A 15647-nucleotide genomic window follows, 5' to 3' on the forward strand; every position below is an offset into this window, starting at 1 on the left:
CCTGCCCTCCCATCCACCCATGTCCGGTGACCCTCCTCTCCCCTGCCCTGCATGCACCTATATACCCAGCGACCCTTCTCTCCCCTGCCCTGCATGCACCCATACCCAGTGACCCTCCTTTCCCCTGCCCTCTATCCACCCAATCCAGCAGTGACCCTCCTCTCCCCTGCCCTCCATCCACCCATACCCAGCGACGACCCTTCTCTCCTCTCCATGATCCACCCATGCCCAGCGACGACCCTTCTCTCCCCTCCATGATCCACCCATGCCCAGTGACTCCCTAGTTCTCTCCCCTGCCACCCCCTCCCGAGTTGTTAATAGAATTCTCCTCCCTCCCGTCACCGATCTGACTCCTTTAATTCTTCGGGGCAGGCAGACTTGCCTGCCCGCTGCAAGCACTGACTCAGTCCCCCGCTGGCGCTGCCGGTTTGCGCTTCAAAATGGCAAGCCTGCCTGCCCGAAGAATTTGTCAGGTCGATGATGTGAGGGAAGAGGGAGGGAGGAGAGCCGGCTCGTGGGTTTCAACAACCGGCTCGCAAGAGCCGAGCAAAGTTAACAAGCGGCTCTTGCGAGCCGGTGCAAGCCGGCTCCAGCACACCACTGCAGGGTATTACCCATATCAGGAACGTATCTATCCAGGCCGGCTCCTATCATATGCTTTTTTTTTTTTTTTTTAGTACCAGAGATCCACTCTGCCAGGACCCATAACTGAGCTGCCTGATAGTAAAGCACAAAACTTGGGACACCCATACCCCTCTTAAGTACTGGCTTAAGAAGTATGGTTCTACCCACCCGATCATCATTTTTACTGCCTGAATGTGACCTATCTCATCTGTCTATTAACTCCTGAAGCTTAGTGGGAAAATTCGCTTGGTACAAACCCCTGTAAAGTGGCAGTAATATGGACTCCAAGATATTTAATAGACTTCTGCGCCAAGGGGAACAAAAAGCTTTGCTTCAACCAAGTTACCTCCAGTTCCATTATGTTACGGTTCAGGATCTCCGATTTATTCATATTAACTTTGAAGCCAGACACCTCTCCATGTGTTAGCACCGCAGTGACCTGCTGAAGGGACGGCGTTGAACCCGTTAGAGTAAGGAGAATGTCATCAACAAATAATATCTTTATATCAGGCTTTAAAATTAATGCAAATAAATCAGAAATATTGAACCTCACGGCATCTCCACAGGAGGCTGGGCAGATACAGAAGACAGAGAAATCTATCAGATACTTAGGAATCCAAGTTACCAATCAAATAGAAACCATGTTCCAAGCGAACTATCCTAAGAAGATAAAGGAGTTGTTTGAAGAGTTGGATAGGTGGGAGGGCCTGACTATATCATGGCTGGGGAGAGTCCATGCAATAAAAATGATGATACTGCCAAAATTACTGTATTTGTTCTTGGCCCTACCGATTCCAATCCCCCGCACCTTTTTTCAGCAACTGAACAGGAAACTGTTTGCTTACATTTGGTGGAAGAGGCTTCCGAGGGTACGCAGATCGATGATGTTCCAGATGCCATCCAAGGGAGGCATGGGCGCCCCAAACTTCTACCTATATTACCAGGCAGTGCAATTGAGGGTTCTAGCAGAATGGTATCCCGAGAATAATAAGAAGTGGCTACATTGGGAGAGAGCATGGATGGGTACCCGCTATTTGGGAGATGTATTATGGTCCCCAGGGAGTGAACCTTTGGCGGCTGCCAGGCGGGTCCCGGTGGGGATGAGTCACTTGCTTTACACCTGGCTCCAGATACGTAAACGAGTATTCCCGGATAGAAAATATTTCCTACATATGGCTATTTGTGGAGCTCCGGGGTTCCCATTGGGAGGATCAGAGATAGTATATCAGTGGTGGGCTAGGAAGGGGCTATATAAGTTGGGCCAGATCTGGGACAAGGGGGAAGTAAGGGACTTTAGGGAGCAGCAAGAAGAATATGGATTAGAGGAAAAGGATTTGGTATATTATCACTGCCTGAGAAATTATGTGCGCTGGCGAGTGGGGGAGGAGCTTCACTTGGCTGAAACAGTGCTGGAAAGAGCGATAAAGGGGGGGGGCAGGGTCAGCGTGACTCGGCTTTACAGGGCGCTGCTTTTGCTCTCAACTCCCCAGGACTACTATGTGAGGAGGTGGGAATCAGTGCTTCACACAAATTACTCATCAGAGTGTTGGCTGAGTGTGTATAGATATCTGTTGAAACCATCAATTGCACAACCTTTAATTGAAAATGGGTACAAAATATTGTATTGGTGGTATTATACACCGGATAAACTTCAGAAGATATATACACAGGTGTCAGCAGAATGTTGGCGAGAGTGTGGGGCAAGAGGGACATTCATGCACATATGGTGGGAGTGTCCAAAGGTCCAGGTGTACTGGGCACAAGTGCTGGAGATGGTCCATACAATGGTACAGGGGGAATACCCTTGCCGGGCAGAATATTGTCTACTACACCTCCGGCCCTCGAAAGTCCGGGTTCATTGGCATAAACTGGTGGTTCAATGTTTCGTGGCAGCTAAAGTTATGCTAGCAAAGGCTTGGAAACAGGTTGAAATGCCAGGCATGCAACTGGTAACTCGCAAATTGGACTATATCTATCAGATGTCTAAACTGAAGGCTATGAGAAAAGGACATATTAAGTTGTTCCAGAAAATATGGCAACCATATGAACATGTGAGAGAAGTGCTATTATCACAACCATAGTGCGGGAGGGATGGGTGGGGGTGGGGGTAAACTGGGTTGGTTCATTTTCAACTGTTTTGATGTTATAGCTGAAGGCGTATGTAAGAGCTATGGTTATTGAAGTTTATGTTAATAATTAAAATGCAATAAAAACAAAAAAAAACAAATAATATGATCTTGTGCTCATAAGGGCCACTGGGCATTCCCCTAACCCCCGTATCAGCTCTTTATCCTTTGGACCAAGGGTTCAACTGAAATAGCAAAAAGCTGTGGAGATACTGCGCAGCCCTGGCGCATGCCACGATGTACTTCAAAAGGTTTAGTAAAAGAGCCATTAATCTTTAAACTTGCGTACCCAGGAAAAGTATCGACCCACTATACCCATTTTTTCCAACACTGAAAACATGAAGGGCCAATGCACCCTGTCAAAAGCTTTATCAGCATCATTGACAGCAACAACATGGGTGTACAGTCCATCTGGGCCTGCTGAATCAAATGGAGAAAACACCTATTATCAAATGTTTGCCTGCCCAAGATGAATCCCACTTGAATCTCATGGATCAACTTAGGCAGAACCTTTTGAAGCCTGTGAGCCATAACTTTTGCAAACATTTTGTAATCAGTATTAAGCAATGAAATTGGCCTATAAGACCCACAGCAAGATGGCTTCCTTCACAGCTTCAGTAGGACCATTACTGCCATGAGATGCACAGTAAGTCTGTGGCCTCATCAAATGCAACAAAGACTCGCAGCAGTAAGGAAGCCAAGATCCTACCCTTGGTTTTATAAAACTTGTTAGTAAACTCATCTAATCCTGGGGCCTTGTTGTGAGAGAGGTTTTTAATAGCTCAGTGATTCTCCTCCTTCACCAGTCTGGATAACTGTTCTGCCTCCCCAGGTATCAATTTAGGAAGGCTTATCGCCTCTAGATAAGCCAATATATCAGCCTGGCTAGGTACATGATCCGGTCTGTAAAGAGTATCATAAAATCGAGAGAACTCAGCCTATATCTTGTTCAGTCGTGGTGCACATCTCCCCCTTTTCATCTGTAATAGAAAAGATATTGTGTTGGGCTTGTTTTTTTTGAGTCTGTGATCCAACAATCTACTAGCATGGTTTCAAAATTCAAATTGCTCTCGCTGAACTCTTCAGAGCCCATCCGATATTTCAGCCATTTGTAACTCATTAAATGCCAGGCACAGAACATGTAAGTGCTCTGATAGGTCAGATGTGTCCCTTTTAATCTGGTTATGAAGGGAAAACTCCTGAGCTAAATGGTGCTTAAGATGGGCCTGCAAGGCTATAACTGCCCCCTTGAGACTCTCCCACAATATTAGTAAATCTATCCTCTCTATCATTTAGTTCTATATATTCTTGGAGATCTCTTTCCAACATCACATTTTTTTTTGGGGGGGGGGGGGGGGCAGTAATAAAGCATCCATCCTACACCAATACTGGTGACCTAACTGCTCGCCCGCTGTTATAGCTACAAGCACTGGCACATGATCAGACCAGGTGCGGGGTTGTATAGATAATCTGCGTCAAGTTTACAATGTCCCCATCAACCAACTACGTCTATACGGGAGTACGACTGATGCAATGGGGGAAAACAGGCATCTCTCTCAGAATTAGTTTTACATCTCCAGAGATCAGAGATGCTCCAGTGTGTCATAAAGCCTTTAAACTGCGCCCTATCCTGCTAAGCATAGAACATCCACTGTGCCATATTATAAAGATGTGGGTGAAGTTTAACATTAAAATCTCCCTCCAAAAGAAGGCGTTCCTCCCTATGATGTTGCAGAAAATGGCCCACACCATCAAGAAACGCATCCTGATCCTCATTAGGAGCATAAACACATATCAAAGTACACAGCGTGTCTCCCAGCTTTAATTTAAGCAAGAGATAGCGGCCATTCTTATCTGGAGTGGAGGAGTAGCCTAGTGGTCAGTGCAGCAGACTTTGGTCCTAGGCAACTGGATTTGATTCCCACTGCAGCTCCTTGTGACTCTGGGCAAGTCTCTTAACCCTCCATTGCCCCAGGTACAAATAAGTACCTGTATACACTATGTAAACCGCTTTGAATGTAGTTGCACAAACCACAGAAAGGTGGTATATCAAGTCCCATTTCCCTTTCCCTGGGAGTACCTGCCTAATTTGCCAGAGCGCTATCAAAACTCCACTGGTTTTATTCTGAGAGCTATTAGAAGCAAACGCTATTGTGGGGTATTTCTTACGTACCACCAGGCATTCGTGTCTAGATTTAAAACGTGTTTCCTGGATGAAGGCCAGGTCTGCATGCAGGTGGAACAATTCTTCAAACAGCATTTTGAATTTAACAGCAGTATTCAAACCACGGACATTCAAGGTCACACATGTAAAGCTGACGTGCAATCCCGTATGAATTGCATAATGGGCCAGATTGCCTGCTATTGGTCCAAAGAGACAGGCAAACCCCTCCCCACTCACTGCAATCACAAGATAATATAATTTGCATACTACTACTACTTATCATTTCTAAAGCGCTACTAGACATACGCAGCGCTGTTCACTTGAACATGAAGAGACAGTCCCTGCTCGACAGAGCTTACAATCTAATTAGGACAGACAAACAGAACAAACAAGAGATAAGGGACTATTAAAGTGAGGATGATAAAATAAGGGTTCTGAACAAATGACTAAGGGTTAGGAGTTAAAAGCAGCATCAAAAAGATGGGCTTTTAGCTTAGATTTGAAGACGGCCAGAGATGGAGCTTGACATACCGGCTCAGGAAGTCTATTCCAGGCATATGGTGCGACAAGATAACAGGAACGGAGTCTGGAGTTAGCAGTGGAGGAGAATGGTGCAGATAAGAGAGATTTACCCAGTGAATGGAGTTCCTGGGGAGGAATGTAGGAAGAGATGAGAGTAGAGAGGTACTGAGGAGCTGCAGAGTGAATGCACTTATAGGTCTATAAGAGGAGTTTGAACTGTATGTGGAAATGGATAGGAAGCCAGTGAAGTGACTTGAGAAGAGGGCTAATATGAGCATAACGACACAGGTGGAAAATTAGTCATGCAGCAGATTTTTGAACAGATTGAAGAGGAGAGAGATAGCTAAGTGGGAGACCTGTGAGAAGCAAGTTGCAATAGCCTAAGCGAGAGGTGATAAGAGTGTGGCTAAGGGTTCTGGTAGTGTGCTCAGAAAGGAAAGGGCGAATTTTGGTGATATTATAGAGAAAGAAACGACAGGTTTTAGCAATCTGCTGAATACGTGCAGAGAAGGAGAGGGAGGAGTCGAAGATGACCCCAAGGTTACGAGCTGATGAGATAGGAAGGATGATAGTGTTATCCACAGAAATAGAGAATGGGGGAGGAGGAGAGATTGGTTTAGGGGGAAAGGTGAGAAGCTCAGTCTTGGTCATGTTTACTTTCAGATGGCGCTGAGACATCCAGGGAGCAATGTCAGACAGGCAGGCTGATACTTTGGCATATTAATTGCACCCCTGCATGCCCATATACTCCCCTCCCCACCCCAAGCCTCCCCTCTTAAACATTTAAGACATGTTAACCTGCCATTATAAACACCCCAAACTATACCCTTCCTGTTTCAGATAGCCTGAAAATACTTGGAGTCACAATTGACTGAAATCTCACACTAGAAAACAATGCAAAAAATACAACAAAGAAAATGTTCCATTCAATGTGGAAACTGAAAAGAGTAAAACCTTTCTTCCCAAGGGAAATATTTCGTAGCCTGGTACAATCAATGGTGCTAAGTCACCTAGATTACTGCAATGCAATCTATGCCGGATGCAAAGAACAAATCATTAAGCTCCAAACAGCACAAAATACAGCAGCCAGACTCATATTTGGAAAAACGAAATACAAAAGTACCAAACCCCTAAGAGAAAAACTACACTAGCTCCCACTTAAAGAACGTATTACATTCAAAATCTGCACTCTGGTCCATAAAATAATTTACGACGAAGCCCCGGCCTACATGTCTGAACTCATAGACTTACCACCCAGGAACACTAAAAGATCAGTACGCACATTCCTGAACCTCCACTACTCCGGCTGCAAAGGACTAAAATATAAATCAACATATGCGTCCAGCTTCTCCTACATAAGCACGCAGCTTTGGAATGCTACCTACAGTCTTTCTTAATAACATGTCCATAGACCTTTTTTTAGTCTCTCTTACCCTTTTCCTTCTTATCCTGCTCCTTCTGTCCTATTTCACGTAATTGTAATTGTTTAACCACTGGTCTGGCGATAGCCTTATCAGTACCTTGTAAGCCACTTTGAGTCTGCATACATATGGAAAAAAGTGGGGTATAAATGTGCATAAATAATAATAATAATAATGCATTACCACTCACTGTGAAAATAATGCACGACCTAACTACTTTTGGAGATCACTGAAGACCAGCCTGTTCAACAAGGCATACCACACTGATCCATCCTAATACCAGACAACGAACCTCAAGCCAGAGCTGGATAAAACCTAACTCTCTATACTTGACTACCAAGATCTACTCTACCACGAATGAACTCTAACGCAATACCACTTTATCCCTCATTCTGAATATGTACTCTTTTACTTGACTGCTTAATCTACTATGTCAATCATGATCTTTAATGTAATACCACTTGTATCTCTCACTCCGGAAATGGCGATCGCCATAACGGAACAATGTAAGCCACATTGAGACTGCAAATAGGTGGGAAAATGTGGGATACAAATACAACAAATAAATAAATTAATTAAATAAACTAATGTCGGCACGCCAAGACAAGAGGGAAGTGAGCCTTGCACCAGTTAGAAAACTCAGCTCCATTGATGGCTCTCACAATCCATCCCGGACACCAACAATCATCTTCAAGCAAACCTCCCACACTAATCTAGTCTGTGCAGTAGAGTAGGATAGCAAAACAATCACCAGTCCTCCCAACTCAGGTCTCCAATTTCTAAGACAGCAGCCTTTTCTCAGAGAGCTGCTACTGTAAACAGCCTTTGCCCTGTGCCATCTAGGGCGCTCCAGAGCGTTACGTCCATTATGAGTAGGTTGCTCCTGTGCTGCCACCTCCACAGTGGGGGGGGGGGGGGGGGGGGGGGGGTAGCTCCTGTGCTTCATCCAAGGAGCAACTGCACTGCAGTTTACCATCCTTATAAAACATCAATGCAAAGGGGTGCTGCCACTTGTAGCATATCACAACTTTCCACAGGTGTTGTTAGGGGCCACAATTCATTCATACATTTCAACGCTGTAGTAGACAGATCTTGATCAATATCGATTTTATAAGAGTCCCACTCAGAGGATGTCAAAGCTCTTGCCTTAGCCAATAGAGATTCCTTTACTTTATAGTCCATAAAGCATGCCACAGTATCCTTAGGCACAGTTTGTCTCCGGGTCCCCAACACTCGATGGGCTCTCTCCAAACTGTCATTGGTTCAATCGGCGCACAGTCATCTAACAACATAGCGGCAGCAATGCTCTGAACTACCTTCTCAAAGTCCACATACTTAGGCACTTCCTGAAGTCCACAGATCTGCAAACTGGAGTGCCGACTATAGTTTCCTAGGTCTTCTATCTTATCCATAAGGTACTTTTCCGCTTGTTCCTTGAGGCCCGTTTCCACACTAGCGATATGCTTTCTTAAGGCTGCTATCTTGTCTCGTAGGTCTGCACCAAGGGCTGCTCTGATCGCACCGCATGGAGGTCTGATTTTATTTCTTGGAGCCACGTGCACACAGTCTTCATTGGATCATCAGGCACCATCAAGTGTGGCGGGGATAGAGGTGACGAAGTATCAGTGCAAATGGAGTGATTTTCATACGTGTACCTCTGCCCGCATCCCCACGGCCTAGGTACAGAGCCGCCAAAAGTATCTGGAAAGCAAAATCCTGTATATTAACCGCTCAGAGGTGAGATGTGCTCATTGTAAATGCTCCACCGACACTCAGATAAATATATGCGCCACAATTCAAGTACCCTGTACCCAGGATGGCAACGGAGCTGCTGATTTGTTGTGATGTGTAGAGAACTCTTCGCTCAAGCGGCAATCAGGGACGATGACATCACTTCCCTCCCCAAGATGTTCAATCTTTACTGCATAAATTTTCAGTCTGTCACTGTGTGCTGGACATTTGTCCTTCATACTTATCTAATCCTCTGACTTTTTGTTATTTCATGGCCTGTTTTATTTATTTTTTTAATAAACGTTTGGACTTAGGCAGTTTACCTTTAGAAATGAATCACATAGTGCTTACTGCTGTACCAAAATCTCAAGGTTTAGATTTGTTGCTTCCTTCTAATTTTAGGCCTATAGTAGGTATTCCTTTGTTTACTAATTTACTGGAGACACATATTAGTAGGCAACTATCTCACTATAAAGAAAATTCTCATGTCTTCACTAGTCACAATTTGGATTTAGAACATAATATGGAAACCTCATTATTGATCTTGGCCATTAAAATAAAAAATTGTGTGTTTGAGAAAACAGATTCATTTGCTCCAATATGACATATCAGCTGCATCTGATTTCGTGGATCACGGTTTAAGTAGACTGAGTGATACTGGGATGGTTGGTTCAGTTTTGAACTAGTTTAAGGATTTTTTTTTTTAATAGGACTTACTGTGTTTGGAAGGGTGGCAAATTATCTCAAAGCTGGTGCTCAAAATATGAAGTCCCTCAGGGCTCTCCACTATCGCCCATGCTGTTCAATCTGTTTATGAATTCTTTGGGAAATAGTTTCATTGATAGATGGTGAACGTTTTCTTATGCTGATATTTTGATGCTAATTCCAGTACGTTCCATCTTCGATGATACATTTTCCAGAGAATCCTGCTGTATGGATAAAATTCAACATCAGGCTACTGATAACATGCTTAAGTTAAACCCTAACAAAACCAAAGTCCTTGGATTTCGGAATCTGTCAATACCAGTTCCCTCAATAATATTGTTGCCTAGTGGTAAATCTTTACAGGTTGACGATATGTCCAGGGGTCTTGGAGTTATTTTAGATTCTTCCCTTACTTTTGAATCTCGAATCAATAATTTAGGGGGGGGGGGGGGCCCACCGTATGAGACTAGTACGCATGGTAAGATCATACTTTCATGAATCTCATTTAGCTCTTTATGGTCCAAAATGTTGGTGTTATCCCATTTGGACTATTGTAATTCTTTGTATATAGGGTTAAGCTCTAAATTGTTTATAAATTACAGTTGTTACATAACACTGCGATGCAACTGGTTTTTCATCTTATGAAATATGACAATGTCTATGAATATCTTCTGAGACTTCACTGGCTTCCTCTAAAAGCTTGCATTGCTTTTAAAGTTTTGTCTGTTTTTTCATATACTGTATGAATTCTTTGGAGTTATTAATTGAATTTTTTTTCACATTCTTTCTATTTTTCTATTTGGGTTCAGAATAAACTTCTGCTAAAATTTCCAGCACTAAAAGGTTTATACCATAGGCATCAACTTGACTATGTTTTTTTCCCAGCTATTTGGAATGAATTCCCTTCAAATAAAAGACAGGAATTGAATATGTGGTAGCGGAAAAACCTGAAAACTTTTTTGGTTGATACATTTTAATGCACTTAGGGGCCGTTTTACAAAGACATGTTAGGCTCTACCCACGTGCAGCACACGCCAAAATGAGACTACCACCAGGCTGCCGCGCTCCCTGTGGTAATTTCAGATTTGCTGTGTGCCCATATTTCCTCCCACGCGCATCGTTTCTGGCGGTAGTCGGCAGTTGGTACACAGTGTAGCATGTGAGCCCTTACAGCTAGGTCAATGGGTGGCATTAAGGGCTCAGGCCGGTTTTAGTCGCATGCTGGTTTCAGTTTTACCACGTGACCTTTTCCCGTCCCATTAAAAAAACCCGTTTTTTGCAGACATGTTAAAAACTGGCCTGGCATGTGCCCAAAATATGCGCTGTTACTGCAGGTAACTTTTTGGCACGCCTTTGTAAAAGAGCCCCTTATTGAACTTATGTTTTTAATTTTGTTATTTCATTTGTTCATGTAGTTCCTCTTATGCCTGTTTGGGTTTTTTAAGATTGTAAACCACCTCTCAAGTTTATATCTGTGCAGTAGTAAGTTCTATATTAGATTTGATGGCTGCACCCCATTTTGGGCGCAGCGTTTAAAATTTACACACTGATCCTGACACCTAAAACTGGGCATGTAAAAGTGAATTGATGCCAATTAGCGCCGATAAATATTTTAGCTCCCAACTATCAGCATTCGCTGGCTTTTCATGTGACTAGCAACTTTGCTACAAAAAATACCATTTTCCATGTCAAATATTTTTGTTAACAGGAATATATGGGGCTTAAACTGTACTCTTATCAAATGAGTGACCACCACCTTATGATCCTAAAAACTGCAGGTGGTTTTATTTGAGGCCTGAAGGAGTTGTGAGAGAAGAAAACACGCTCTGGGTAAGTGAACATTATTTTGCTCTGCGCTTTGGTAACAAAGACTGTGATAGAAAAATTTGTAAATTTGTTGATACAACAGTTTGAATTACTTAAAAAAGCAAATTTTATTCATTTGTTTAAACAGTGTGAAACTCTTTCATCCACTGTTTTAAACAAACTTTCTGCTATTGTTTTAAACTTAAATGACCAGCCTACAGCATTACCAAATAGCCTGTAGAAAGCAGAGCACAACCTAGTTCAGTCTTATGTTCTTATGAGGTGATGTATGCTTTCATAAAATACGTTACCAAAGAGTGAGAAGAAATTGAGTTCCCATTATTCTGATCATGGCAAGTATCTACTCCTCTAAGATAACTCCACACTGAATTTGTGTTTAAGCTATGTTCAGAGAAATGGAAAAGGTAATCCCCAATAATTTTGTTGGAACTAGTAGGAAAGGGTTGGTAAATAAGACCAAAAGTATTATTAATGCCTCTGTATCGCTCCATGGTGTGACTTCACCTTCAGCATTGCGTTCAGTTCTGTTCACCTTGACTCAAAAAAGATATAGCAGAGTTAGAAAAGGTTCAAAGAAGAGCGACCAAAATGATAAAGGGGATGGAACTCTTTTCATATAGGAAAGGCTAAAGAGGTTAGAGCTTTTCAGCTTGGAAAAAAAGACAGCTAAAGGGAGGGGGGAAGTGGAGGAGTAGCCTAATGGTAGTATAGCGGGCTTTGATCCTGGCAATCTGGGTTTGATTCCTACTGCAGCTCCTTGTGACCGTGGGCAAGTAATTTAATCCTCCATTCCCCAGGTACAAAAAACTTATATTGTGAGCCCCTAGGGACAGAGAAAGTACCTGTATATAATGTATACAGCAATGCATACGTCTAGTAGTGCTATAGAAATGATAAGTAGTATTAGTAGATATGATTGAGGTCTACAAAATCCTGAGTGGTAAAAGTGAATCAATTTTTCGCACTTTCAAAAAGTACAATGACCAGGGGACACTCAATGAAATTAGATGGAAATATTTTTCAAACAAAGAGGAACAAATATTTTTTTCACTCAAAGTTAGTTAAGCTCTGGAACTCATTGCCGGAGGATGTGGTAACAGCGGTTAGTGTATCTGGTTTTAGAAAAGGTTTGGAAAAGTTCCTGGAGGAAAAGTCCATAGTCTGCTATTGAGATAAACATGGGGGAAGCCACTGCTTACCCTGGGATTGGTAGCATGGAATGTTGCTGCTATTTGAGTTTCTTCCAAGTACTTGTGACCTGGAATGACCACAGTTGGAAGCAGGATACTGGGCTAGATGGACCATTGGTCTGACCCAGTATGGTTATTCTTATGTTGTTAAAACAGAATCTCCTGTGCACTATGTGGAAAAACATTTCCATTTCAATGTATAAGAGGCTCCAGTTGAAGATTTCTTGGATGCAAATAGCACTTGAGAAACCTTCTATACTTTTTCAGCTTAAGAGGGAATATTTGGATGGATTCAATCTCTTGATTCTGGATACAAGAGTTGGAAAAGGTTTCAGTCACAGTGGAATTTCTACAGACAATTTTGGGCCAAGCAAGAGTAGCACAGTTCCCTCATCTTCTCTTAGTTTTCTTAGAGTACTGGCTATAGTGTTAATGGAGGATAGGCATATAGAAAGAAAGCTGTTCCTCCAGTAATTGGCTCTAATGGAATTTTCACCTAGAGCAAATGATCTGAACATTGTTGCTGAAACTAGTGGCAAATAAGTCTATAAAGTGTCTCGTTTGATACTAGTTGATCTAGAGACCACTCATAAGTGTGTAAGAATGCAACTCAGTTTGTCTGGCAGGTAGATGGGTTACAACATGGATCCAGGAGCTACTGCTTATTACCAAACCTAGAGGGTTTCTCTGCAGAGGGGAATAGAACTGGTTCTCTTCTGTTGACACAGATTTTAACCTCATGAAGCTGTTTCTGCACCAGTGCAGGACCCTCTCTACAGGCTTGCACTCAGGTGTGCTGCAGCCTCCCACCCTCTGCCAAACAGGAAATGCATCGCAGGAGCTTCAGTAATGCATTTTCTGTTAGACAGAGTGTGCAAAGCAATAATGTGTTAGAGCACAGGCCTCTGCCAGAAAGGCCCTGTGCCGGTTCACAAACAGCATTGGATACTCAGGAAGAGTTATGAAGAAAAGCAGCTGCAAAGTGAAGGGAGGGGGAGAATATGCTGGCGGCTGCTGCTCATGGGACCAGGGACAACCCAGGATATAAGATGTAGGACCCCCAGAGGGCATACAAAGAAGATGGAACTGGCATGGGTGGGTAGGGAAGGGAAATGCTAGAAACCTGCATACAAGGTGCCCCCTCTCAACATTTGACCTTAAAAATGGTTATACATTTTGCAACCAATATGCGAGTATAAACGGGAAATTCTTTTCATATTGTTTTTGTTAAAAATCAAGAATTTAAGGGGCTTTAAAATACAAAACCTCTTATTTACAAATAGAGTTGGGAGTGCATGGACAAATTTGTAGCCACTGCAGTTGTGTAAACCAGGAAACAAAACAAGGCTTACCACTTCCAGTTCTTTTAAGTTCCATTTCTTGCATGTGAATTTTACTTGGAGTCATGCGTATGGGAACAGGATGCACAATAGCTGTATCCTGCAGAAAATAAAGCTAATCTGTCATTTTTGTTTAACATTTCATCAGAAAGACTAAGTTCCACTGTTAAAAATACATTAAATTACGCACTATCAGACCTCCAGAGAAGACAGATCATTATTTAAACACTCATGTCTCGATATTCTGAAATCACTGTTGGAAGATTGGGGAGCCGGATGAAAAACAGTGTGCATATGGATGGGGTATTACTCCAGTTTGGGGATGGTGTAATTTCACCTGTTAACTGCTCAGTGTGTACTTTCCCCAAGGAGGAAAATAGGGAGGCTTCTAATCTATTAATACAGTCTGAATACAGCACAGCATCTCATCTCTTCCCAAGGGGTGGGGGGGGGGGGGGGGGGGAGGGATGGCAGGAAGAACCCTGTCACACAAACAAGTAATAAACACACTGAATCCAAAGCAAGCTGGCAACATAAAGAAGCTATTCTATCAAGGAAAGTTTACACTGTGTAGAATACGTGTAAACCCTTGAATGTACACAAAAGAGGAAACCAGGTACAAGTGCTGAATATCTTCAAAAATAAAAATGAAAAAGAATGTATTATAAGGCTTTAGGGTGACAGTGGTTCTCAACCTTTTTTCCATCAGGACACACTTGACAGAGGATGCTCACGTGTGACATACTGTACATATGACTAACACAGAATTAAACATACTTTATATCCACAGACCCCACCACCACCAAACCACAGGTGTACAGAACTATGTTATTTCACAATACAACATTATTCCAATTCTGACCTCAGGAACGTCAACCTAATTGTCCTCCAATACCAGCCACATTTTGAAGCAATCCAAACAAAACAGAGGCAGCACCACCAGCCCAATTAACAACAGCACAACATAATATAAAATTTGTAAGAATTTGTTTTATTATGTCGTCTTGAGCTACTGGCTTGTAAGAATTTTTTAAAAAATTATTATGTCTTCTTGAGCCAATTGGTGCATAAGGCAGATAGAGGCATCTTCTACATTTGTCTGTCCTATGTTTCATCAACTACTTCTGACCAACTGATATCCAGCTCACTGAGGTCCTTTTCAAGTGATGCAATTTATGTCTTGGCCTTGCCAGACCTCTTTTCCCTTCTGGTTTCCAGACTGTGGCTTGTCTTGATATGTGCCCAAACCACTAAGTTGTGGTTGCTGAGGTATCTTACTAACTGATGGCTGTTTAGTTGTCTTGAATCAGATCGGTTTTACCTTGATCTTGTTATTAGCACGTAGGATTCTTCTTAAGCTATGTGAATCAAAACTATGTTTTGGAGAGTATTTGTTACTGGTCAGGTTTCTGCACCATTTAACAGAGTCGATATTGTGGTACTATTACACAAATGCGCTGTTTGAGCTGTTAGCTTCTTAATGTCCCAGATCTTATTGACTGATGATGATTTACTAATTCTAATTTTCATTTCTATTTCAGTGTTGTCTTCTGTTACCAGACTTCCTAAATAAGTGAACTCTAGCACTTTTTTCTAGTTCCACTTCTTTTAATTGCTGTATATCTTCAACATTTAGTCATAAATGTCATCTTTTTTGCTAAATTATATTTAACCCAATTCACCAAAACTGCATTATTCTGTCTTGTTCTGCATTGCCTGATGAGAACTTACCAACAAGGCTACATCTGCAAAATCCAAGTCCTCTAACTGCATGTTTTCAAGCCAAGTGATTCCTGTATTTTTAATTCCTACAGCACTCTAAATTAACCAGTCAGTCCATTGCAAAGCTGAATAACAATGGTGACAATACACCAACTCACTTGACTCGAGATACTATTTTAAACCAATTTGTGAAACAATATTCCACTCTGACACAGGATTCATTGTTCTCATACAGGTTTAATCAAGAACCTTTTCTAATACCTTGTGCAGTGTAA

At 42.3% G+C, this 15647-nt stretch overlaps 1 protein-coding gene across 1 annotated transcript in view; it reads right to left on the reverse strand.

Moving 5' to 3' along the window:
* REPS1 (RALBP1 associated Eps domain containing 1) overlaps positions 1–15647 on the reverse strand; it is a 294751-nt gene that overhangs the window by 90604 nt on the left and 188500 nt on the right. The window contains 1 exon segment of the mRNA XM_030198532.1: positions 13663–13750. Coding sequence (XP_030054392.1) covers positions 13663–13750 — 88 coding nt within the window.

This window comes from Microcaecilia unicolor, chromosome 3, assembly GCF_901765095.1.
Source record: "Microcaecilia unicolor chromosome 3, aMicUni1.1, whole genome shotgun sequence".
In the NCBI taxonomy this organism is placed as follows: domain Eukaryota; kingdom Metazoa; phylum Chordata; class Amphibia; order Gymnophiona; family Siphonopidae; genus Microcaecilia; species Microcaecilia unicolor.